This window comes from Sminthopsis crassicaudata, chromosome 6 (genome assembly GCF_048593235.1).
Source record: "Sminthopsis crassicaudata isolate SCR6 chromosome 6, ASM4859323v1, whole genome shotgun sequence".
Taxonomy (NCBI): Eukaryota; Metazoa; Chordata; class Mammalia; order Dasyuromorphia; family Dasyuridae; genus Sminthopsis; species Sminthopsis crassicaudata.
In genome coordinates, this window is record NC_133622.1 from 228,760,811 (window position 1) to 228,787,882 (window position 27,072).

At 37.3% G+C, this 27,072-nt stretch overlaps 1 protein-coding gene across 5 annotated transcripts; it reads left to right on the forward strand.

Annotated features, from left to right (window-relative positions):
* Positions 1–780: 780 nt before the first annotated feature.
* On the forward strand, positions 781–15,243 carry LOC141547219 (glyceraldehyde-3-phosphate dehydrogenase-like). Of its 5 annotated transcripts, none has more exons than XM_074275665.1 (4): positions 782–806; positions 2,583–2,612; positions 12,579–12,711; positions 14,031–15,243. In XM_074275665.1, exon 4 carries the CDS (start codon positions 14,063–14,065, stop codon positions 15,062–15,064), a length of 1,002 nt encoding a protein of 333 aa, XP_074131766.1. In that variant the 5' UTR covers positions 782–806; positions 2,583–2,612; positions 12,579–12,711; positions 14,031–14,062; the 3' UTR covers positions 15,065–15,243. The 5 variants fall into 5 exon arrangements, with proteins under 5 accessions (XP_074131767.1, XP_074131768.1, XP_074131766.1 ...); XM_074275663.1 differs by lacking the exon at positions 12,579–12,711 and adding an exon at positions 5,332–5,424 and having other exon boundaries at positions 783–806; XM_074275666.1 differs by lacking the exons at positions 2,583–2,612; positions 12,579–12,711 and adding an exon at positions 5,332–5,424 and having other exon boundaries at positions 781–806.
* The last annotated feature ends 11,829 nt before the right edge of the window (positions 15,244–27,072 follow it).

Consider the following 27,072-nt stretch of genomic DNA (forward strand, 5'->3'; position numbering starts at 1 on the left):
AATAAAAATTTATTCAACTACATTTCTTCTACAAAAAAATTTCTTTAACTACATTTGCCTACTTAATAGACCTTCTGACCCCCAACATTCCATGTCTGGATTTTTCCAATCTGTCTTACTTACCTGGAATGTTCTCATTCCTCACCTGCTCCAACTCTTGGCTTCCCTTCTTTCCTTCCAAACTCAACTCAAATTGTACTTTCTAAAAGAGACATTACCTTTATCTATTTCCCATCATCCCTGTGAAAGCCCTTTAAATTTATATGTGAAAAAATTTAAATGAAAAAAATTTTTAAAATCCATATCATGGGTCTACCTCACATACATGTCAATTTGCATTTTAGCTCCCCTGTTGAAGTAGGAGAACCTTGAGGGCAGAAATTATGATTTTTGTCTTTCTGTATATTCCCTCTGCTTGACAAAATCTTTTGGCTGGTAGCAAGTGTTTGATAAATGTGTGTTGACTGACTGACTGAGAATTTGTGAGTCAGCATGGATAGCAGCAGTAAAAAGGCTTCCCTCACACTTTGGATAACACATATTACCTTAACTAGAAAATGTCATCCTAAAAATTTCTCTAAGACTTCTCTTTCCAAGAATTTCTGTGCTAAAAGCAACGGCAAGGGTAGGGGGAGGAGAGGTGACCAGTTTTGTTGCCAAGGTTTTTCTGATCTCTTCATTTATTGGACAACAAACTTTGACCAGGCATTTGTGTCATAATTGAGCTGTATGAGGTTCAAGCTGGTAACCTAAAAAAAGCGATTGCAAACTACCAATACTTTGGTAGAGTTGCTTACTGCTTCAGGGTGAGTATGACATTCAATTCCCTTAAAATAATTGATAATATACAAAGCAAAAAAATATACTGGTGAAAACAAATTGTCATTTTTCTTGAGACCATCAATTGCTAGATGGATCAGGTTGGCTAGCTGTTGAGTGTTCTTAATCATATTTAAAACCTAAAACCACTTTGTCTACCATGCATTCCATAGCCTTGATCAAATCAGAATGTTCATTAAAAATGACATCTGAATCAGCAAAGAAAATACCTTATGGTAACATAAAGGAAAATTATGAATTTCATTTATATATGAGGTCTTAATTGGAAGTTTGACAGCCCAAGAAAAGGAAAATAAAAAGATGTCTCTGGTTTTCTTCATGGGACACAGCCTAGACTAAAAATAAATACTATAGCAAATTAAGATGTGTATAGAAGAAAAGAGTGTAGAAATTATTAGTTATAATGGGCATAGGCATATATCAACGAAAGGAAAAGACAATTGAAAAAGGAGAGAAAATAATAGGAAAAAAAACTGTTTAGTTGCATCCTAGCTTGCAAAAATGTGTAACAAAATGAAGTAGTGAGAATGAGGACTCAATTGAATGTGAAAAATAGATTTTTTACTTTTTAAAATCTTAGATGATATGGTTATCCAATCTGTAGATGTTAGGAAAGGGCAGCTATTACAACTGGAAAGATTCAAAAAAGATTCTGGGCAAACTAGATGCTAGACTATATCTAAGTAGATTAAAAAGGAGTCTTCAGTTGTCTTTACAAGTAAAATCTGGGTATGATTTAGTAACAGTTTTACAGTAAAAAAAATTTCACAGTCGAGGTAAAAAGTAACATTATGTAGCTAAGTAAATACCATCCTATAGTCAAGAATATCTGAGTTGAAATCTGTTCTAGCTGTATGACCCTGGGCAAGTCACTTAAACCTGTTTTCCTCAGGATATCTGCCAAGAAAATGCCAAATAAGGTCATGAAGTGTCAGATATGACTGAACAACAATATTTTATGACAATCAAAAAATTGATGTAAATTTAGAATGCATCGAGAGGTCATCTGAAAGTGTAAGAACATAATTTATCTCTGATCTGTCAACATCTGCAATATTGTATTTAGTTCTGTATATTGTAGCAAAAGAATTGATAAGCTAGAGATTATCCAATGGTGAGTGACAAGATCAGTCACATTTTGAGATTAAAGGCCATATCAAAATTATAGACCATATAGATCACATATGTTAAGCTTGGAGCAGAAAAGTTTTTGATGGTACAAGGTACGTATGTTTTAAGGATTTGAAGGACTCTTACATGTAAGAGAAAATTATCTTTGGCTTGCTCCAAGAGAGAAAAAAAAAATCTAGGGCAATGAATATAAGCTGTAAAGAGATAAATTTAGGCTCTACGAAAGGAAAAACTTACTAACAATTTGAGCTTTCCATAACAGAGTAGGCTGTCTGTCTATAGTGGGTTCTCCCTCTCCTGAGGTCTCAAAACAGACTCTATAGGCAGATTGCAAAGAGATTTTTTCCCTTTTGAAGAGGCACATAAAGGTGGCTTCAAGGTTCCTTCCCATTATGAAAAGTATGTGATGTTTCTAAGGCAACTCTCTAATATTAAGTTGAAAAAAGTTGTCAATATGCTTTGATAGAATTTTTTACAGAATTTTTTCGACCAATGAAAACACCCAGTCTCTATCTATATCCCTATTGTTACTGTCTCTATTCTGGATATATTTCTGGTTTAGCAGTGACTTTTCTAATGTGTGCTCCTGATCTTTCTCTCTTTTTTTACAGAGCTAAGAGTTAAAGGGTGTGGAACATCGGGTATGCTCTCTCCTCTCGATGTTGTTCAAGAAAATAGGATTCCTTTCCTCCACTATGGCACTGGGAACTGAAGACCCAGAATGCTATCTTATTGAAAATATCAGAGATCAGTGGGACTATAATTTCCCTAACTGAGGACAATTTTTTGTTTACTATCTTGACTCTTTGTGACCCATTTGGGCTTTTCTTGGCAAAGAAACAATAGTAGTTTCCCATTTTCTTCTCCAGCTTATTTTACAGATGAGGAAACTGAGGCAAACAAGCTTAAGGGACTTGACCAGAGTTGTATGACTAGTATCTGAGGCTGGATTTGAACTCAGGAAGAGGAATCTGATCTCCAAGTCCTGTGCTCTATGCACTAAGTCACCTCATAGTTGCCCTATGAATCTTTGTGGATGATCTCAAAGAAAAAAAAAAAAGGTTTCCTCATCTTAAGACCATTGCTTCATCAAACTGGAATTTTAAATCATTAGGCCCAGCACTTTTTTTTTTTTTCTTTTTCCTAAGAGTATTTACAAGGCGAGATAAGTTTTTCCCAAATACTATGGTCTCTTTAAGCTCTTCATTCATTGGCCAAGTATAGATGAAGACTTTCATGTCGTAATTGATCTCTGTAAGTCTTAATGATCTTGGAGAAGAGGGGAAGGAAAGAAGATGATTATAAGGGGGAAAGCAAGGAAAATGATTATAAATGTGTATATGTGTGTGTTTATGCTTGGAATGCTTGGCAAATACATCCTGCTTAAAATTGAATACAAGATTAAATTCACTTAAAGCCATTGCCTATTAAAATAAGATCCATGTATGAAACTTTTTATTTTCCAAGAACATCAATTAAGAAATATTTGTAAATTTACTACGGGGGAGGCAGAGTGAACCCACCACCATCCTTTCATTTAAAAATTCTCCACTCAATTTTTAAGAAAATATTCTACTGATACCATGTGAAAACTCAATCACTCTATTAGTTAATAAGCACTGGTACTATGTATCAGGCACCTTTAGATTTTAAGTATTAAAAGATGAAGATGAAACTCTAAGTGACATGAATTTTCCTTTAATGAACTTATGTTCATTTATTTATTTATCTATTTATTTATTTATTTGTGTGTGTGTGTGTGTGTGTGTGTGTGTGTGTGTGTGTGTGTGTGTGTGTAACAATTGGGGTTGACTTGTCCAAGGTCATATAGCTACTAATCATCTGAGGCTGAATGACTCCAGGGCAAGTACTCTATCTACTGGGCCATCTAGCTGCCTCAGAAGCTTATATTTTATAAGAAACATGTACATATTCAAAAAGAAACCAATTGTAGGCAAAACAATATCCAAAAATAAACAAAATTATAGACAAAAGAAATGTAATTAAAATTTCTAGAAAGTACCAATCAGGGACATTGTGGGGAGAATATGGATGAGAGGGAGTAGGTTTGGAAACACACTCTTTTGAAGAAAGTTGTAATTTCTAAGAAGCTGGCTTGAGGAAGGAGTCCATTCCAGTTATAGGAGTCAGATGGGGAGGAAAAAATAGGTACAGAGATGAGGGATAGACTTAATGGAATAGAGAAAGAACAAGTACACTGCATGGCTGAACCATATATTTTGAGAAGAAGAAATTAAAATGGCTCCATAGACACAGAAAAATATGTACAATTATATGTCCACACATATAAAATGCATGTATTGTATAGTTTTTTTTTGCTTCATCATCACAAAGTATTGCTAATGAGGAGCTTCTTTCACCTACGGTGAACAATATTTGTACAATTCATAGTTTCAGAGAATAGCCCAATTCCTTGTGAGATTCATCCTTCAGGATTATGTAACTTGTGTGTATAAGTCAGGAACTAAACTAAGTTTTCCTGATCTCAAGATGACCTTCTCCCCCCTTTTCTGATGAATATACCCAAGTTATGTGGAGAGTCAATAAGGGGTACAATTTTGCTGCAACATGGTGCATGTAGAATGAGAGGTAGCTTGTATTGAGGGTCAAAATGGAAGCCTAAATCAGAGAGCTTGAATTTGGCACCCAGGATTCCACTGGTGGGAAGGGCCTTCATAAAAAGGGCAAATTTGGGGACCAAAATAATCTCTGCACAAAAAGCAAAAGAGATAAAATCACCAATTGATCAATGAGTTTTACTCTATGGAGAATTTATGGAAAATATAGACTGTCTTAGAAGTGAAGGGTTGGGAGTAGAATTCAGGGTTGGAGAAAGAGTTGCAATCTGCATTAATGAGACTTGGTAAAAGAGATTTTAGTGTTAGAGAGGTGGGAAAAACCTCGCAGAATTTTGACTTGGAAAAGACCTTTTGCAATCAATCAAATTCCAATCACATCTACCTAAGGGATCTTCCTATGCCCTCTTTAAGTTGAACATGGCAGATCCAGAACTTGCACCTGGGATTTCTGGTGCCAAATACATCAACCCCCCAGCATTGTTTTTGCGCTTTTTTCAATATTCCCCCAAAAGTGTCACCCTTTTCCCCTCCATCCTTAAGGAGTATTTAGTTATCACCTAATTTCAACAGCAACTAGAATGTAAATAGGATTCTTAGGAACAATAAGTATTTTAGGTATTGTACTAGGAACAATATAGTTTTCAGAAATAAAAGGTTAAGAAAGAAGAAAAAATGATAAATTAATGTGATTTGGGGACCCTCTAGAAACATCTGAACAATTTTTTCTCCCTTGTTTCCAACATTTTTTTTTATTTTTTAGAAAGCATCAAGTAAACATGTAATGTCATCAGCGGGGCAACTAGATGGTGCAGTGGACAGAGTGCTGGACCTGGAGTCAGGAGCATTCATCTTTGTGAGTTCAAATCTAGCCTCAAATACTTACAAGTCATGTGATGCTGGGCAATTCACTTTACCTTGTTTGCCTCAATTTCCTAGTCTGGAAAATGAGAAGGAAACTGCAAACCACTCCAGTATCTTTGTCCCCCTTATGCTCCTCCCCTCAAAAAAAACCAAAAAAAAAAAAAAAAACACAGTTGGGTTACAAAGATTAAGACAAATAACAAGTCAAATTGACTAAAACAATAATAAAATCTTATCTACAAAAGTTATTTTTTTCTGTAAGGATAATTAGCTTCCTTCAAGGCTCAGCACAGAGACTTCTTGCTATAAAGTCTTACCTGCTATTATCCCTGTCCTCCTCAAATCATGTTTTTTTTTTTTTTACTTGACTATACATTATACCATGGTCTCCACCAAAAAAATATCAACTGAGAAGAAAGCCACCAAGTTGTCATTGGAATTCTCTCTGGAGGATTTATGGAAATTGTAGTAAGAAGCCTTAGATGAGAAGGCATGGGGATGGAAATCTGGATGTGGAGACCATAACAAAATATTTTACTTAATTATGTATTAGATATGTAAGTAGATGCATGCTATATTTCTCACTGTAACTCATGGGGCAGGAATTGTTTTCATTTTCTGTGTATCTGCAGAGTCCAATAGAGAATCTGGCTCACAGAGGTGCTTAATAAATGTTTACTGAACTAAAATGAATAAATATATCTTCCCAAAAATCAATTTGAAGGAAAGCAAAGGCTTCTAAGAGGCAAAAAAAAAATTGGAAGAACATCTCCCACATAAAGAGTTGTCCTGTGCTTTCGGATATAGCATCCTGTTTGAAGAACACCAAGAGAGTCAATTTGACTGGTGTGGATGCATGTGAAATGCAATAAGAAGGAAAAGTAGATTGGGCATAGATTGTAAAGAGCGTTAAGTAGCTAAACAAAGGAGTATTTTTTTTTAGCATAGAAGCATTTGGGAGCCATTGAAGTTTATTGAGTACAGAAGTCACCTAATAGATTTGCACTTCAAGAAAATCACTTTGACAGCTCTTTGGAGGGTGGATTGTAATGAGGAAAGACTAAACAATTAAGAAGATTTTGTAACTTGCTGGGTGCAAGTGAACTAAGAGTCAAAAGGAGAAAAGAATATCATCCAAGATTTAGAAACTAAGAATGCTGGATACTAGAGTCACAAAGAAAGGGGCCATGGAGAGAGAGAAAAAAAAAATGAGTGAAAGAGCCTATAGTTTATTTTATATGTTTGGCCTGTTGTTTCATAGAGTGTGTATTTTGGGTGAATTTCATTTACCTCCCATGAGTCAGGGTCAGCTCAATTTGGACAACTGAACAACTGTTCTACTCTTGCCTTTATTTCTAATTGTTTTAAAAGCACATCTTAGATTTCCCACTGCCTACTCAGTTAGTAATAGAGAAAATATGGAACTCTATATCTTCCACAGAGTCAAGGATTCCAAAGCACAGCCCACTTGCAGGGAGGATGAATTAATCATTTCCATCAACCATAACAGAGAGGTGACTAAATGTTGGCTACACTAAACATTTAATTTCCCCAGCTGGATTCCCTGGCAGTGTCTTCTCTGCACATGACACTTGTCACAGTGGTTTAACCGCAGCTTTAAAATGCATTTACTTATGCCTCAAGCTATCAGATGATTTTGCTTGTTAGGTTTTTTTTTTTTCGTTCTCTGAGAGGAGGAGGTACAAGAAGTTGGGATGTTGAGATGCTGAACTCAAATAAATGGGACAAATCACAGTCGTCCTAAAGTTGGAGGTTATGAAATTATTTCATCTGTAGACTCTTATTATTTAATTTAGTCTCCTCCCCAGAAGCTTACCTAGGTCAGGGATGACAGGGCTCTACTCCAGGGCAGAAAATTTTGAGGTCTCTGGGTTAGTACCCTTTTACCTGGAACTTGCTCCCTTATCACAAACACACAATCCATAGAAGCCATAACAGCAGCCTTTTCTATTGAAGTTTTCCCCTGGTCTGTAAGTGATATCATGTTTACTTCTTGTTACCCCCACATTCTTCCCTTTTTTACCATCCCCAATGCTTCTTCAAATAGAATCTCTCACATAATTACATGTCCAGCAGGACAGAAACTTCTGACTAAAACATATTTTACTTCCTTTCTACCCAAATCATCATTTTTCACCTGCACTGTCCATCATTCCTAGCCCCCTCTGAAACTATTATTATAGTGACAGCTCTATATTATGCTATCTCATTTATTCTTTTAGGCTTTTCATTTTGATTTTTAAAGACTTTGAGTTATCTTTGGTTTAAGCTGATTCTATTTCACAAACTTCCTCACATAAAAATTGATATTTAAAAAATAAGGAAAATCGGAGCAGCTAGGTGGCACAGTGGAAGAGGACCCAAGTTCAAATCTGGTCTCACTTAACACTTCTTGGCTATGTGACCCTGGGCAAGTCACTTAACTCCAATTGCCTCAGCAAGAGAAATAAAGAAAATATATGTATATAGAGATTCACTAATATTAATCATTTCCAGATGATGATTGATGATGATGATGATGATGATGGAGGATGACAGAGAGGAGGAGGAAGAGGAGAGAGAAAGAGGGAAAAAGAAAGAGAAAGAAAGAGAAGAAAAAAGAAGAAAGAAAATAAGAAAAAATAAGAAAAAAAATAATAGTCCTGAATATGGAATCATAGGACATGGGTTCAAATCCAGTTTTGCCTTTTGTGTGACATTGGTTTATTTACTTAAAATTTATTGCTTTCAGGGTTTTCATTCCTGACCAAAAGAGGTGAACAAGGCAGGAGGAATAGCTCCAAATCTGTTACCTTAAAATCTTATTGACTTAACCACTCTGTACCTTAATTTCTTCAACTATTAAAAATGAGATTAGATTGTATTAGATGAATTGGATTAGATCAATTTCCCATTTAGTGGTAATTCTCCAACTGTCTTCTAGAACTCAAACTCAAGATTTCCAAAAGAACATTTATTATTTTTCACTTCACATACCCCCTTCCTATTTTCTTATGACTATAGAAATCAAATCCATCCTCCCAGTCCCTCAGACTGCCCACCTATGGACTGCTGTCACCTTCCATATCCAAGAAGTTGCCAAGTCATGTCACTGACCCCTCTGCAATCCCTTTCTACTATGGTTCCCTATTCTCCTCTGACACTACCCTTACCTGGAGAAGATCCTTATCATCTTCTATATTACTTAATCCAATAGCTGCTGATGGGTCTGCCTGCCTGGTCTCTTCCCACTATAATCCATTCTTCCACTAAAGAGATTTTCCCAAAATGCAGCTCAGATCATGTCATTCACACCCCTATTCAATAAACTCAAGTGGCTCCTCATTGCCTCTAGGATCAAACACAATATATTGTTTTATGGTTAAAGCCCTTCATAACCCAGGTCCTTTTTCAATCTTCTTCCACTCCAATGTCTGACACACAGTCTTTGATCCAGCAACATTGGCTCTCCTGCTGTTCCACTAACAAAAGAACCTTCCATCCTTTGGCTTTGGACATTTTCACTGGGTACCCCTTTCTCATGCCTCGAAAGCTTCTCCCTCCTTAGTTCTGACTACTAGCTTCTCTGGCTTCCTTTTATGTCTCAATTAAAACAATGTCTTTTTCTAGAAAACTTCCTCTGTTGCTGTCCAATTCATTTCACTCGTGTCCAACTCTTCATGACGCCATTTGAGGTTTTCTTGGCCATCATACTAGAGTTGCCATTTTCTTCTCCAGCTCATTTTACAGATGAGGAACTAAGGCAAATGAGGTTAGAGTTCTTGCCCAGTGTCACACAGCTAGTAGTATCTGAGGCTAGATTTGAACTCAAAAAGTGAGTCTTCTTGATGAAGGGTACCACAATTTAGCCACTTTTCCACTTAGTTGCCCCAAATCTAGCCTTCCCCAACCCTTCTTAATTCTATTGCATTTAATCTAATATTTACGTACATAATCATGTATAAACACACACACATATACAGAGAGAGACATATTTATGTGGCTATATACATATATATATATATATATACATATATACAATGCATATAGAAAACATAGATATTTATATACATGCATACCAACATAATATATCTACACAATGCATATATTAAAGGTATATATACATAAATATATATATACATAAATATATATATACATAAATATATATATATATATATATATATATATATATATATATATATATATATATATATATATATATATATATATATATATATATATATATATATATATATATATATATATATATATATATATATATATAACTACATATAAAATTGTAAAGGGCTGAAACTGTGAAAAGGTGCACTTGAATCAGACAACCGAGAACTAATTAACCAAGACTAACTATTCCATATGAGACAATGACTCTATCAGCATATGTTTGGAAAAATGGCTCTTCTCACCATTGGTGCTGGCTCATTGTTTGATGTTAAGATAATTGCAGGCAATGATTAGAGGGTGGGGTGAGAGAGGCGAGAACTCACTTTGCAGCAGGACCAGGAGGAGAGAAGTTGTTGGCAAGCCTCCTGGCAGTTTGTCTGTCTCCTTCACTTCTTCACTTCTCCCCCTAAAGACCAAGGATTTTAATTGATCTTTACTCTGGCTGATCCTGAGGCCTCCAGGGAACTAGCTTCAACTTAACATAAAATTATATTTAGTTATATAGTTATATAGTGTTTTATATATATATATATATATATATATATATATATATATATTTGTTTGCTTTTCTCTTTCATTAAATTGAAAGCTCTTTGAGGTCAGAAACTGTCTTTTTGTCTCTCTTTTATATATTAAAAACTTAACATAGTGCCTGACACACAAAGAAACTAATTTTGATTGATGTAATTGATTCATTATTTGGTTTACAAAAACTCTTGGTGATTTAAGACAATAACCTGACTTTGTGTTCAAAATTCTTTAATGGAACCAAAAGCAAAAAATAAAGTTTTAAGAACTGTAAAGAACACGGTATGAAATAACACTGGAAAAAAAGGAAAAGGCATTCTTAGCTCAGTATCTTGTTCCACAGAAATGAAACTAGATAGAGAAGAAGTTGTCAAGTGGTGTGAATTGAGTCTACTTTCTCCCTTCTAGAAAGGCACTGGAAGAAGTTTGGTACTCCCCCCTCCATCCTTCTAATTGGAGGGGATAAAAAGCTAAGGAAGATGGTAGCAATAAGTTAGTAGTATTAGCAGAATGATAGTGAGTTTAGAGGTGATGAACTTATCTTGGCAGAGGCATCTTGTTTTTTTTTCTGGACTTGAAATCAGTCAGGACAACAAAATGCGAAGTAGAATGAACTGAGAGTCTGGTTTTCCAAGTTTCAGTTAGATGTTAAGAAAGTCCTTCTCTTTTGAGTTTCAGTTTGCTTGTGTCGCACAATGGAAGATTCTTAAGAGCAGGAATTCCCTTTTGGAATCTATGTATCCCCAGCTCCTAGGGAAGCGTTTAGAACATAGCACAGGATCTTATTAATTGTTTAATGATATAAACTGAGGAGGGGGTGGGTTAGATGACTTCTAAGGTCCCCTAATAGCCCTGAATTTATGATACGATAATTATTTTCTTTTGTGTAGAAAGGAAATTCTTCCCCAAAAATCTATTAAGGTTATGGTTATAATTGGGGGACTCTTAGCAAATAAATATAAAGGATTCTTTTTTTTTTTAATGAAATCTTTTTTTTCCATAATTTTTTTGTTTTTTATTAATTTTTATAATTATAACATTTTCTTTGACAGTACATATGCATAGAGGTAATTTTTTACAACATTATCCCTTCTACTCCCTTCTGTTCCAAGTTTTTCCCCTCCTTCCCTCCACCCCCTCTCCTAGATGGCAGGCATTCCCATACATATTAAATATCTTATAGTATATCCTAGGTACAATATATATGTGCAGAACCGAATTTTGTTGTTGTTGTTGTTGCAAAGGAAGGATTGTATTCGGAAGGTAAAAATAATCTGGGAAGAGAAACAAAACAAAACAAAACATACAAAAAACAATGTTCACAGTTTACATTCATTTCCCAGTGTTCCTTTTCTGGGTGTAGCTGATTCTGTCCATCATTGATCAGTTGGAAATATAAAAGATTCTGATAGCAATTGCCATCCTTTATTAATTTAGAAACAATCTAAGATTAAAAAGTTACCAGACTACACCTAAATTTCCTTCTCTTGACAGAGGTACATTTCTCCTTAACATGTCTTGTTTTAAGTAACTCTTCGTGTCCCAGATCTTTCCATATACTATTTTGCTCAGCAAAAAATAATATTGTCCTAGGATCTTCTAGTCCTCATGGCTACATTTTCGATCTTGTCTTGAAGTATATAATTTTGGGTAAGGAATTTTCTTATGCTTTAAAGTTATAAATTTTCAGAGTTGGAACAAACTTGCTTAGCTGTCTAGCCTGATCCATATTGGGGGGGGAAGGGAAATCGCTTTTCAACACTGCACAAGAAATCTTCTACCTTTAGATTGCAGACCTCAAAAGAGCAGGAGCATTTAACCTCCAAAGCAACTTCTTTGACTTTGGGGAAAAAAGATGGGAGGGAAGAAACATTTATTAAGCATCTTCTGTGTGTCAGTTATTGTATTAAGTACTATGCAAATATTATCTCATTTGATCTCATGACAATACTGGGAGGGGGTAGATGTTGTTATTATCTTTATCTTACAGTTGAGGAAACTGAGGCAAACAGAGGTTATTAAGTGACTTACCCAGTGTCATACATCTAGTAAATGCTTGAGGACAGATTTGAACTCAGATTTTCCTGACTCAAGACCCAGGAGTCTTATCTACAGCTACAGCAACATCTGTATGTCTCTAGCTCTAATTGTTAGAAAGTCTATATTAAATTAAGCTGAAATTTGCTTTCCTAAAACTTTAACCCATTGATCCAAATTTCTCTGAGACCAAATAGAACAAGGCTAATCACTCTCCCATAGGTCAGCCCTAAAAGTTATAGGGAACTATCATTTTTCTACTCTTACCTCCAAAAGAAAAGTCTCTTATCCAGTGTAAAAGTAGATTGGTGAAGGAAGTTTCACTAGTCCCTGTCTTTCCCTTCCTACGTTTTGACTCTTTCCTCCCTTTTGCTTTCTCATCAACCTCTTACATAGGACTTCTAAAGCTCTATCAGTAACATCCATGAGTTGGAATGGCCTAGATGCATAAGGGCCATAATTCACCCTCAGTCAGAGAAATTGCAGAAGATAACTAAACCCATCAAATTAAATTTTCCATTATTTTGAGGTGAGAAATAGAGGAAGTAGTAAGAATCTATATCTATGTTTGAAAGGGTCAGATTTTTCTTCTGAATACTACAGATATATTTCATCCAGTTAGCATGTTTCAAAAATCTAGACTTGCGTGTAAATAGTGTCCTTTAGTCTGTCTAGATCGTAGCTCTATCATGGCTTGAACATAAGTGATCAATGAAAAAAAAATACTGATAATGAGAATAGTATTCAGCTAAGAGATACACCAAGTAGGCACTTAGGTGAGAACTTACACTTGATTGGTCAAATTTGGGGGGAACCAAGGAACAAATTCCCTCAAGATAGAAAAAAAAAAATTGAGTGGGATAGAGGCATAGCACATGTTCATTAATGACCTCAAAGGGTCTAGTTACATATATAGTCATACTATATTATATATAAATGCATAGTATAGAACAGGGGTTCTCAAACTATGGCCCACATGCCAAATGCGGCCCGCTGAGGACGTTTATGCAGCCCACTGGGTTATGGCAAATGGACTGAGGGATGGAGACAGAGTGTGAGCTTTTGTTTTTGCTATAGTCTGGCCCCCCAACAGTCTGAGGTTTTTAAAAAAGTTTGAGGACCGGGAGCAGCTAGGTGGCGCAGTGGATAGAGCACCAGCCTTGAATTCAGGAGGACCCGAGTTCAAATCTGGTTTCAGACACTTAACACTTACTAGCTGTGTGACCCTGGGCAAGTCACTTAACCCCAGCTTCAGAAAGGGGGGAAAAATGAGGACCACTGGTATAGAAACTCCTTGGTCTGGAAGTCAAGACACCTGAATCCTGATTTCTGCTCTGCCACTATATTACTGAACAATTTTTGCAACGAGCCTTGGGTTTCTCATCTGTAAGATATCCCTTTGTTAGATGTAGTGTTAGAGGAATAATTACAAGATTTGGAGTGAAAAAGAATAAACCAGCTCCTTCTTGTATATTGATGTTTTCATTGTACAAATTGCCAAACCTAAGGGCAGCTAGATGGAGTCAGAAGAACCTGAGTTCAAATCCAGCCTCAGACTGGGCAAGTCACTTATCCCCGATTGCCTTGCCAAAAAAACAAACAAACCCCCCAAAAACCATCATTTGGCCAAAGTTTCCTCAAGTATAAAATGAAGTGTTTGGGTCCAGCTCCCATTCTGTGATTTTCTGATCTTTCTTGACCAGATCTCTGAAATGCCTTCTAGGTCTAAGAATTCATGAGAACAGCATCATAGGCTGCATTTTGACTACTGTGGCATGTAAAATTGAATCTTTTTTAAAACCTGCCTCCGTTTTATGCTCCATCAATCGTGTCTCTGTTCTCTCCCAGCTCTCTGCCAATAGAAGTGTTCCCAAAGCAGGATGGTGAGGATTGGAATTAACGGATTTGGCCGGATTGGGCGAATGGTCACTAGGGTGGCATTTCAAACAGGCAAAGTAGATGTCGTGGCCATTAATGATCCTTTTGTTGATATAAACTACATGGTTTACCTGTTCAAGTATGATTCTACTCACGGAAAATTTCAAGGCTCTGTCAGAGCGGACTATGACAGGCTGGTGATAAATGGAAGAGCTATTACTGTCTCCCAGGAAAAGGATCCTGCCAATATCAAATGGGGAAATGCTGGCGCTGAATATGTCATAGAATCTTCAGGTGTCTTCACCACGCTGGAGCAGGCCGGGGCTCACCTGAAGGGCGGCTGCAGACGGGTCATCATCTCTGCTCCATCAGTGGATGCTCCCATGTTCGTGATGGGAGTGAACCACGAGACCTACAACACTTCCAACACGGTGGTGAGCAACGCCTCGTGTACCACCAACTGTCTGGCCCCGCTGGCCAAGATCATCCACGAAAACTTCGGCATTATCGAGGGACTGATGACGACAATTCACGCCACTACTGCTACCCAGAAGACCGTGGACAGCGCTAGCGGGAAGCAGTGGCGGGACGGCCGCGGCGCTGGCCAGAACATCATCCCTTCGGCCACGGGGGCCGCCAAGGCGGTGGGGAAAGTCTTCCCCGCGCTGGAAGGCAAGCTCACCGGCATGGCCTTCCGGGTGCCCGTGGCCAACGTGTCCGTCGTGGATCTGACCTGCCGCCTGGAGAGACCCGCCAAGTACGATGACATCAAGAGAATCGTGAGACAAGCATCCGAGGGAAACATGCGAAATATTGTAGGCTACACCGAGGACCAAGTCGTGTCCAGCGATTTCAACGGAGACTACAACTCGACTACTTTTGATGCTGAAGCTGGAATTGCGCTAAATGACTATTTTGTCAAACTCATCGCCTGGTACGACAACGAATTCGGCTACAGTAACCGCTTGTTGGATCTCTGTGTCTACATGTCCTCCAGGGAATAATCAAGGAAGTTTGGAAATTCGAGATAAAACAGAAGTGTTTTGCAGCTTAGGCGTTGCTATCCTAATTTTACTTCCCTACACCTATGGTTCTCACTCCAAGGTAGTCCCCCAGCTTAGTAGCGGGGGAAAGCATTGAGTCCTGTGTTCTCTGCCATCAATAAAATCAGCACTGTACCCAATGAAACGCTTTTTTTTGTTTTTTAATTTATTTCCTTGTCCTGCCCCGGAGGGTTCTGAGTGAAAATCCGTTTCCCTCAACAATGAAAACAAACAAAATTTCCTCTTTGCAAATTCTTTCCAGCTTATGCCCTTTATTGACCCACTTCCATGCACCACACCCCCTTCTCTCTAACCCCAAAATCAGGCTTCATTCATTTACATTGGAGTCTAAATGGTTCCTAACATCTCAAGTCAGATCTCTGGCGCTCCTTATAATTAAAATGCTGGTACGTGACATCTTGGAGATTCACTCGGGCCAGACTGTTAGGGAAGATGGGTCACGCTTAGTTACGGAGGCACAAAAATAAAAATAAACAGTTCTTGTCCTCCTGGAGTTTATATTCTACCAGAGGAAGTATAGTCAGACCCCTAAGGAAAATAGGCAGAGTAATTACAGAGTAAAATTATTAAATAAAAGGCGCCAGTTGTGGGAGGTTCTGAATCTTCCCCAAATCCCTCACTTCATACTTTTACAGGCTGTCAGGCTAATAACTTGTTCTAGTTATGATTCACACTACCTTTTATGAATCATTTCTGAGAAACTATAGTCCGGATCTACAATGTATAATGTGATCCATTTAAAAAAAAAAAAAAAAGTACAGATTATTAAGAGCAACAGACGTTTCTAATTACTCTGAAGCAGAGTGGTATGTGTAAACAGAGGGATGATGTGAAGAGACTGCAAGACGTCTGCATCCAAGTCATGTCTTTGGCATTTCCAAGCTGTGTGACTCTTGGAAAGTCATTACCTCTGAGCCTATGATTATCTCCATTTCTCTCAACATGTCTTGTCTGTACTTGTTGTCTGCACGATGTCTCCTCCATTAGACTTTGAGTTCCTTGAGAGCATAGATGGACTTTTTTCCTCCTGTCTACACAGGAGACATCACTGGCTAATAACTATTCAGGTCTCTATTCACATGGAGACGAATAAGTAAATGTTCCAATGGGGGAGTAAAAGAGGGAGACAGAAATAGGCGTCTTTCAATGGTTAGCCAGAATGATAAGTAGCCATTTTTTCCCCAAATACATAAAAAAAATCTAGGAGATTATATATTTAGTGTAGTTTAGGGTAAGAAAGAATATTCTAGGATGACACGGATGGGAAGGAGTTAGAACTAGGAAGGGCAGGAAATATGCCTCAAGGTGCTGTAGTTGATACTCCTATAAATTTCCCCACAAGGAAAGCTTTAATTGCCTCAGCTTTGTTGTAGCTCTACTAATGAACAGAAAAAAGTCAGGAAATGTAAAGTATGGGAAGAACAGGGGATAGAACTGATTCTGATGTCTCGATGACAATGACTGATCACTTTGAAATCCTATAAAAGCAATAATATAAAACAGCCACTATACAAGTCCAGCCTGCCCAGGGACATCAGAGAATTCCCAAAATGGATCCATACTCTTTAGCCAGCCTCGCCAAGCTGGAGTTGGATCAAATGTCACATTTTGGTTACTCAACCCCATCTCATTCATGGATCAAAAATACTGTGTTTTCAACAATAGTGAAAGAGGGCCTAAATTAGGCTGATTGTGCAATAAGCCAAGAGTAAATGATTGCATACACTTGCCTAAATCCTGAAAATGTTTTCATTTCAGCATCATATTTCCTTTCATTTTATTCTAAATTGATTCACTTTTCCTCCTTTTGGTAGTTTGCCAGGGCGGGGGACAGAATTAATGTAGCAGGATTAGTTAAAACATAATCATGGAATGACAATTTTATGCACATATATTAAAATAGTAATAAAAATAACAATAGCTCAGGGGTTCTCAAACTATGGCCCGCGGGCCAGATGCTGCACACTGAGGACGTTTATGCGGCCGATCGGGTTATGGTAAATGGGCTGAGGGGAGGAAACAGAGTGTGAGCTCTTGTTTTTACTATAGTCCGGCCCTCTGACAGTCTGAGGGACAGAGAACTGGCCCCTATTTAAAAAGTTTGAGGACCATTGTGAATAGCTCATATTAATATAACCTTTTAAAGTTCAAAAAGGTCTGAATTTACAGCACCCCTCGGAGATGTATTGGTCAAATAGTCTGAATCCCTTTTATACATGAAGAAGCTAAAGTTCAGAGGAGCTAATTCTGCAAAGGGGACTTCTTTATGGTTGCAGAGCTAGTGTGAATATCGGCAGGATCTTTGGTCTCTTTATAGAATGCAACCTCTCAGTCTTAGGATATTTAAAAGTGGAAAAATAAGATCTTAAATTTCGAGCCGGAAGGAACTGTAAAAACTGCCTAGTCCAATCCTCTCCCCAAGGTTATTAATATTTTATTTTATTTTATTTTATTTTATTATTTTTTATTCATTTTTCCAAATTATCCCCTCCCTCCCTCCACTCCTTCCCCCCGATGACAGGCAATCCCATACATTTTACACATCCTACAATATAACCTAGATACAATATATGTGTGTAAATACCATTTTCTTGTTGCACATTAAGTATTAGCTTCCGAAGGTATAAGTAACCTGGGTAGACAGACAGTAGTGCTAACAATTTACATTCACTTCCCAGTGTTCCTTCTCTGGGTGTAGTTGTTTCTGTCCATCATTGATCAGCTGGAGGTGAGTTGGATCTTCTTTATGTTGAAGATTTCCATCTTAATATTTTAATATTATTGATTTTTGGCATTGTCATGAAATCTATCAATTTGTTTTCAGAATGATTGTTTTATATGTCTGTGTATGTATGTGTGTACACATGCATTATATGCACGCATGTGGGAGGTATTTACAATTATATATAAGGGAAAATGTCAACATTTCATCCTAATAGTCATCCTAATAATAAAGAAAGCAATGAATTCAGAGACCCTAAGTTAAGATTTCCTGAATTATAGAGATAAGATAAACTGAGACACACTTAGGCTAAAGTAGCTTTCTCAAAAAATCACAAACAAGGCTGTAAATGTCTAAAATAAGGCCTTTCTGACTCTATTTCTAGTGTTTTTACCCACTAGGTCACCCACCCTAATTCCTTTATTTTATAGATGAAGAAATTAAATAAACCTTGTCTATACAGGTAGCAGAGCCAGTAGTAATGATTTCAGTCCTCCCATACCCTGTAATAACCCTGCATGAAGGCAGCATGAGATACAAACTATGAGTCACTCCAAGCCACTCTGTGCTGAGATGCAGACCAAATAATATTGAATTAAATCATAAAGATCCAGGTAGGGGCAAGGTTTCTTAGCTTTCTTTCTATTTATTGTTATTACTCACCAACAAGGAAAAATATCATATAGATAGAAATCTAGATTTAAAATATGGAGAGATGATAAAGGGAGAGGTAGATGGAGGATGGATGAATGAATAGCTACAAATCTATTTATCTATCTATATATAAATATACACTAACATAAATGTGTAGCAATGTACACATGTATATGCATTTTTATACATTTATAATAAATTATAGTATGTTAGTATAACATTATATACATATTGTGCTTTTCATCTGGACATGAAATATTTAAAAATTCCTAAAAACCAGGAATTATACAGAGACAAAAATATTAAAAATACATTGCTTTAATGCTATTTTGAAAGTAGGCAACTAGATGGCCCAATAGATAAAGTGCCAGATCTGGAGTAAGGAAGACATCCTCCAGAGTTCAAATCTATGCTCCTGATACTTACTAGCTATCACACCCTGTCATTTTTAAAATGAGCTGGAGACAGAAATGGCAAATCACTCCAGTATTTCTGCTAAGAAAACTCCAAATGGGGTCTCAGATACAATTAAATGAGTGAACAAGAGGAAACAAAATAGTCTTTAGAGTTAGAAGGCATGTGTTCAAATCCCAGCTCTACCATTTCCTCCTTGGGTGACTCTTGAGAAAATCTATCTCTCTGTCCCTTTTATGCTATGGTGGAAGTGTTGCTAACAGGACCTGAGTTCAAATGCCAGTTCTACCATTTGCTAGCTATGTGTGACTTGGTTCTGAATTTCCTCTTCAGGAAAATGAATACCGTCCAATCAAAGACCTCCATTAAGCTCTAAGTAGAACATTCTGTGATTCGAACTTTTAATATTTCAAAAGCTCCAGCATTTGGTTGCTTGAAGAAGGCACTCTACTGATGTAAAACACAATACCTCATCTTAATAGATGGCTTTTTAGTAATGAGCTTTAATTTCACTTTCAGATTATAAACCTACATCCCAACTCTTTCCTCCTATTCAAATTTAAAGACCTAGAAAGGGTGGGGTACCACTGTCATAGCCTTCACTTCAATCCAATACATATTTATTAACAACCAAAGGAGTCTTAGGAACTGTGCTAAGTACTGGAGGTGCAATTAATGAAAAGAAAGATATCCCCTGCCCTTAAGGGGCTTACAGTCTAGGTGGAAACAGCACATAATGCCAGGTGGGAAAAGATGAAAGATGGAGGATGAAAGACCAAGGGCTCCTGACAAAGGGGCATCTTGTTCCATGGAACTGGAACCAGAAAGGGAAACATGCAAAGTGGAGTGAGCTGAGCCCAGTTTCTACCCTCTATTAAAGGTAGGCTTTAGAAGGAATCTGGTTTTCCACCCTCCAGCTTTTCAGCATATCCAGGAGAGGAAGCTAAGGAATATTTATTATAAAAATACACAAATGTGCCTACATTTATATATCTTTATATGCAACTTATCCATTCATCCATCTATCAAACAATTTATCTATCCATTTAACATCTCTCCATTTAAAAAAAAATCTAGCTTTCTATCTATATTACCCTTATCCATCTTGGTGGGTAATGGCAATAAATAGCAAGGCCTAAGTCAGCAGATCACTCAGTTAGTGTTGGGGCCAGATTTGACCTTAGAAAGATTTGATTTCCTGACTCCAGGCCTGGAACTCTGTGTATGGTTCCACCTACCTGCCCTGCAACAATTCTTCACAATTCATAACGGTTTTCCTTCAGAGAAGCCTTCCAGCTTTCTTTAGGGTGATTAGTTCCAATTTAGTCATTTCCACTTCTTACACTCCTTTATGGATATTATCAGACAGCTGGGGACAAAAGTTATGAATGTCTTTCATTGTCTCATTGGACTCTTCATTTGCAATTGAGCTATTTAGGCCTCAGACTCTTTCCAGGGGTAAGTAATAGCTATTTTGCATGTGAATATCTTCCTCTTTATTGATGTTTCTGTCCTTTATCTTTAAAACTCAAGCTTTTGTTTAAAATTTCAATGGAGAGCCTCCTATTACACATATGATGTTGCTATGAAAATAAAATACTAAATAAGAAGAAAAAATCTTTGAACAGATTATTATTTTTGTTTTTTTAAATAATACTTTAAGGGTAAAGGCCCAACAACAACATTGTTTTAAATATTCTTTAGTAATAGTGAAACTTATCCTTTGGAGGTAAATTTTTTTTTCCAGAAATAGTCAAAAGTTCATTTAGAACCCAGTTTGGTAAATATAATAGACAATAAAACTAAGTAATACTATTTTTGTTTGGGGAAAAAAATACCAAGTATTAGTTGTGTCATAAACTTTCTCTGGCCCCACTTTCTCAGGATTAGGCCTGTGACATTTTAACAACTGTCCTGCCCTTGGTTCAAACCCACACTGCTTGTGTTCCTCCTATTTTAAGAACCCACTCAGTAAGCAACAACACAGCTCCATTTAAGCATTTAAGATCAGATTAGCTTTTATAAAGGAATATTTACTTCAAAGATATAGCAGGAATATTTTCCCCAATAACTTGGAGAGCATAATCCCATGTATCAATCCCCTTAATTTCTGGGGAAGAGAAAGAGGAAAGTAGAGAGAAGATTCACAGCTTAACTCATTTCTTGCATACATTAGTTTCACCAAATTTTAAATTCAAAAATCAGCTGTGATAAGTGTCCTCCTATTTTCCTCCTTTAGGCCTTTTGGTCTTGCTAGTTACAATACTTGTCAATGCCCTATCAGGTGATTAGTGATTAAGGCAAGGTAAGAAAAGAGTCTGAGAATGGCCCCTTTTACCTAGTTAAATATAGGTTATGTGTATATCTTTATGAATATGCTTATATAAATATACATAGCAAGAGATATACAGACACATATCTACACAAACATATCTCTATGCAGATCTATAAAAATCTGGGAAAGGAAAACCCTCAGAGTTTTTTGGTCAAAATAGAAACAATTTCTATTTACATATACTCTAAGCCAGTCAAGACACAAATATTAACCAAGAAGGGCTTGGCCTAAGACCTAATGTGACCCATGAGAACCAGAGTGATTTGAGTTTAAGACATGGTCCTTAAGAAAAAAAAATTACTGAACTGCAAGATATAAAACTGAGATCAATTATAGATCTTTAATTTTGAAAGGCCAATATTTCCTACTGTATCCAGTATCTCCAGTCACCCTGAGGTTACTTTGCAACTGGACCCAGATGGCCCAGAAGAGAAAAGTGGATCTGATAACTTTGCACAATCCTCTCTCAATTAAATCCAATTCACTTGCATATCATGGCATCGCATCTCTGATAACAACAATTGTAGCATGGTGGTGAGTTTAGAAATGATGGACTTAGAAGGACCATCTTGCTCCACTGAGTTGAAATTTTAGCGGATGCAAAGCTAAAAACCCAAGGGCACTTCCAAAATGTGATGAAGGACCAGAGTTGGATTTGAGTGATATATTTGGAAAAGCTAAGAAAAATCACTCACTCATGAATATATAAATTGGTTTTGGTTTTGGTTTTTTTAAGTGAAAGCTCATTTCAGCCAGTTTGAATCATTTTCTGAATAAAAGTACAAAAATTCTGGATGAATTCAGAATGAATTATCAAGATATTTTATTTATAAACGTAGAGCTTTAAGTGATCTTTTGGGGTCATTGAGTCCAACTATTTCACTTATAGATGATGAAACTATGACACAGAAAATGCAAATAGTAAGTAGAAGATCCAAGACTCTTTAAGTATTTTAACTCCAACCTCAGTTTTCTTTCCATTCCACCACACAGTTTCCACATTCTTATCATTTCTTGAGACTTAACACATAAAAATATTTATGTCCATTTCACAATCGATTATCCAAATCCCCATAGCCCTAATTTTATACTGGGACCTTCCTAAATGGGATTTCTCTTGTTGCTAAAGAATTCCAATTTAAGCAGTTTGTGTTTGGCCCTATCCAACAGAGTTTATTATTAGAAATCCCTAACAATCTTATCATATCATTGTTTCACCAGAAACAGTCCCATAAGAAGTATTCTTAGGACAAAGTTAGAGGAAAAAATCATTAATGTTCCCCTTTGCACCTGCTGGGGAATTTTCCTGTGGTATAGACAAAAGCAACTTACCATATCTAAGAAAAAAACAATATTTACCGAAGCCACTGCAGATGATATATTCTCATTTGCCCCAAAAGAAATATCCTTGTTGTTGTAATTGGAAACCATAGATATTGCTCATTTCATAAGAATCATAAGATTTTATAAATGGATGGGCTCATATTGTTCAAGCCTTCTTGGTTTGTAGATGGTAATTTGGTGCATTTCTACATCCATTTATTAAGTACCTAAAGTACTCACAGGCCATGCAAGGGGATGGCTGAGACATTAAATGTTATAAAGAATATCTGATGTTACAGTGAATAATGGACTGGACTTGTCAAGAAAACCCAAGTTCAAAACCAACTTCAGACATTTATCTGTTAATTGACCTGGGATAAATCCCTTAATCTCTACCTATTGACTCTCTAACATACAACATAAAAATAAGGCAAAATAACTCATGGATATAAAAGCACATAGAGAACATTCCTTATAACTCTATTTGGTAAGATAATCTCATGGTATCGTGTGGGAAAAACTGGAGTAGGACATAAATCCATATTATTTCCCCCCAAAAGATAAAAAAGTTCATGAAGGAAGGGACAGTTTTGTTGTTTCATTAATTTTTTCCTGTACTTTCATTGCCCAACAGAGTTCCTGGCACATTATAGAAAATTACTACATGGCTGCTGATTAAATATTTTGTTGATCAAGGAACCCAGGTTCCCAAAATTTCCTTACCACTAACTGTGTGACTTTGGAAAAGTAATTTGCCTCTGTTTTCCCTTTTCTGCTCAGTTATAGGATTCTGTGAATTCTAGTAAATCTCCTAAGTTACCTGTTAGGATTACTAAGTGAGAACTCAGGTTGTCTGGAGGGTGACAAGGTGAGAATTCAGGTTTTCTGGACAATTACAAGGTGAGAACTCAGGTTGACTTGATAAGAGGGGGCAAGCTCATTGGCTGGGGTGGTTCTTCCCAGAAGCCCTTGCATTATCCCACGCCCATTCTCTGGGAGAATAAAAGAGAGGACTCTCAGAGAAAGAAGGAGACTCTCTGCATTGCATCAGGCCTGACGGGGCTCTCTGCAGGAAGGGAAGTCACTTCTTTGGACAAGAGTTAACAGCAACTGCCTGGAGACAACGGTTCGTTACAGGAAGAAGAATCTGTCGGAGAGATTTGAGTAGTAGACACAGCAGATCTCTTCCCAGAGAGCGATCCAGCAGCTTCTGGAGACGACAGCTCGCTACATTTGGCGCCCAACGTGGGGCAAGGACATTTGCTTATCCTGACAAGAAGAGCTAGACCAGACCTTCGCAATTTGGCGCCCGAACAGGGACCTTAAATGACTTTCAAAAATTAATAGGAGATATCCAATGGATGCGTCCAGTGTTAGGCTTAACTACCAATCAACTACAACCACTATATGACATTTTAAGGGGAGACAGTGCTTTAAATTCACCACGCCAGCTTACAAAAGAAGCACAAAAGGCTTTGAGAGAAGTTGAACTGGCTTTATCCAATGTGGTTGAAAGAGTCACTCAAAAACCCTTGGAAATATCAGTTTTTGCTACAAAAGAGGCACCCACAGCAGTCCTTTATCAAGGAGACAGAGTGATTGAGTGGGTGAACCTCCCAGCACAACCAGAACAAAGCCTTACACCTTACCCAGTGCTTGTGGCTAGGATTTTATTAAAGGCTATTAAGAGAGTAACACAATTATCTGGAATAAGTCCTGAAAAAATATACACATTCTATACTAACGCACAAATTAATGTATGCTGTGAGACCATCCCAGAATGGCAAATTTTATTGGCCACCGCTCCAAATTTTGCACATGGATCTCCATTAAAGATTACCCGGCTACTACATAATTGGCGATGGATTTTTGAAGAAAAGGTTTCTAAGGTTCCTCTTAAAGGACCAACAATCTTTACAGATGCCTCCAAAGAAAATATTTGTGCCATATACTCTCATGATTTAACCATAAAGAGAGTAATCAGGACTCCTTTTCAATCCACTCAACAGAATGAATTATTTGCTATCATGCTAGCTCTCACTTATTACCCAGGAGACGTAAATATAATTACTGATTCAGCCTATTCAGTAGGTGTAGTACAAAGAATTGCCACAGCCCAAATAAAATTTGCAGCCTCCAATATTTATCAGCTCTTTAAGGAACTTCAAGAGCAAGTGAGAAAACATCCAGGCAAGATTTATATCTTGCATGTCCACTCACATAGTGGACTTCCAGGTCCCATTTTTGATGGAAATTCAAAGGCAGATAGCCTTCTAACCATGTTAGCCAGTAGTCCTTTATTTCAGGAAGCACAAGAATCTCATTCTAAATATCATCAGGCTGCTCGAGCTTTACGTTTACAATTTGGAATCACAAGAGAGGAAGCTAGGAGCATAGTAAAAAGCTGTACAGCTTGTCTTCCTTTCCACGCTCCTACACTCCCTCCAGGGAAGAATCCTCGTGGTTTGAGACCCAATGAAATCTGGCAAATGGATGTGACCCATTATAAATCTTTTGGTCGTCTATCTTTTATTCATGTTGTGGTAGACACCTTTTCAGGATTCACATTTGCAATGCCAGCAGCAAAAGAGACAGCCCGAGTGGTCACTGAATTCCTTATACAGGCTTTTGCAATTATGGGTGTGCCACAAGCAATAAAAACAGACAATGGACCTGCATATACGTCCAAACATTTTACACACTTTTGTGCACAGTATAAGATTTTACATACCACGGGCATACCCTTTAATCCTCAAGGACAGGCAATAGTAGAGAGAAGAAACAGAGATATTAAGACACTCCTCCAAAAACAAAAGAAAGGGGGAGCCACAGGTAGCCCTAGGGAACTTCTAAATTTAGTTCTCTATACCATTAATTTTCTAATTTTTGACAAAGATGCACTGGCTCCAGCAGACAGGTTTTATAACCCACCAGAAGGGCAGTGTCCAGTGAGAGCATCTCCACTGTCCTTAGATAATCGCCAGGTGATGTGGAGAGATCCAGAAAGTGGTGAATGGAAGGGACCAGATAGGTTAACTGCCTGGGGGAGAGGGTTTGCTTGTATTTCTTCAGCAGGAGAAGGAATCAGATGGGTGCCAACGAGTCATATTCGCCTTGTCCATCAGAGAGAGACAGAAAAAGAGAAAGATCTCAAAATAAAGGAGAAGATCTAAGAAACATCTGACACTGAAAGAGCCATTGGACTTCCTCACACAAGATGAGACTAATGGACAATGGACTTATGGACATTTATAAATTTTCAATTTATGATTATGTTATATACTTCTAGCATGTGTTATGTTACTATGTTACTATGTGCTTATGTAATTCATGTAATTATCTGTAATACTTCCCATATTGATGGATTTATGTTTCAAGGTCATTTATGTAATTATCTGTAATACTTCCCATATTGATGGATTTATGTTTCAAGGTCATGACTGTCCTATGTTCTAAATCAAAAGAAAGGGGGAGATGTTAGGATTACTAAGTGAGAACTCAGGTTGTCTGGAGGGTGACAAGGTGAGAATTCAGGTTTTCTGGACAATTACAAGGTGAGAACTCAGGTTGACTTGATAAGAGGGGGCAAGCTCATTGGCTGGGGTGGTTCTTCCCAGAAGCCCTTGCATTATCCCACGCCCATTCTCTGGGAGAATAAAAGAGAGGACTCTCAGAGAAAGAAGGAGACTCTCTGCATTGCATCAGGCCTGACGGGGCTCTCTGCAGGAAGGGAAGTCACTTCTTTGGACAAGAGTTAACAGCAACTGCCTGGAGACAACGGTTCGTTACAGGAAGAAGAATCTGTCGGAGAGATTTGAGTAGTAGACACAGCAGATCTCTTCCCAGAGAGCGATCCAGCAGCTTCTGGAGACGACAGCTCGCTACAGTTACCTCCAAGACTTTTTTGAATACACAAGTATTCTGGTTTGTATTGTTGCTTTGGAAAAATACTCCTTTATTTCTGGTTACTATTTAAATTTGACTAGCATAGTCCATTATTACATTGGGGTAAAGCTGATCAAATGCAAACAAGCCGACTCTGATACACATATTTCTAATATAAAATTCCATCCTTTGCTCACAACCCACTGCTCTGCCGGCCGATGCCATTCATGTGGAAAGTAATAAATGATAAGACTGTGTCAACATCGTATATATTCTCTATTCTACCTTTGCTTCTCAATGGTTTTCAATACATCTATTTGAATAGGCCCAATATGCTTCATATGAAATTAAATGTAGTACAATAAATAGAGACTGATTTAAAGAGTAGAAAATCTAAGTGTAAGTCTTGCCTGAAATATATATTGATTTTGTGATCTTGGGCAAGTCAGTTAACTTTTCAATGCTCCAGAAAATTCTCAAGACTTTAATTTCAATAAAAATCACCTTCTGCAGAAGGCCTTTCCCAGTTTCTCCTGAGTATTAGATTCTTCCTTTCTATAGTTACCTTCTATCTTTCTGAACCCATGCCCCTATTTATTTGTCTGTTATCTCCAC

What these genes read in the sequence shown, in the direction of transcription:
- LOC141547219 (XM_074275666.1), top strand. Translation starts at nt 14,063, where the DNA reads ATGGTGAGGATTGGAATTAACGGATTTGGCCGGATTGGGCGAATGGTC.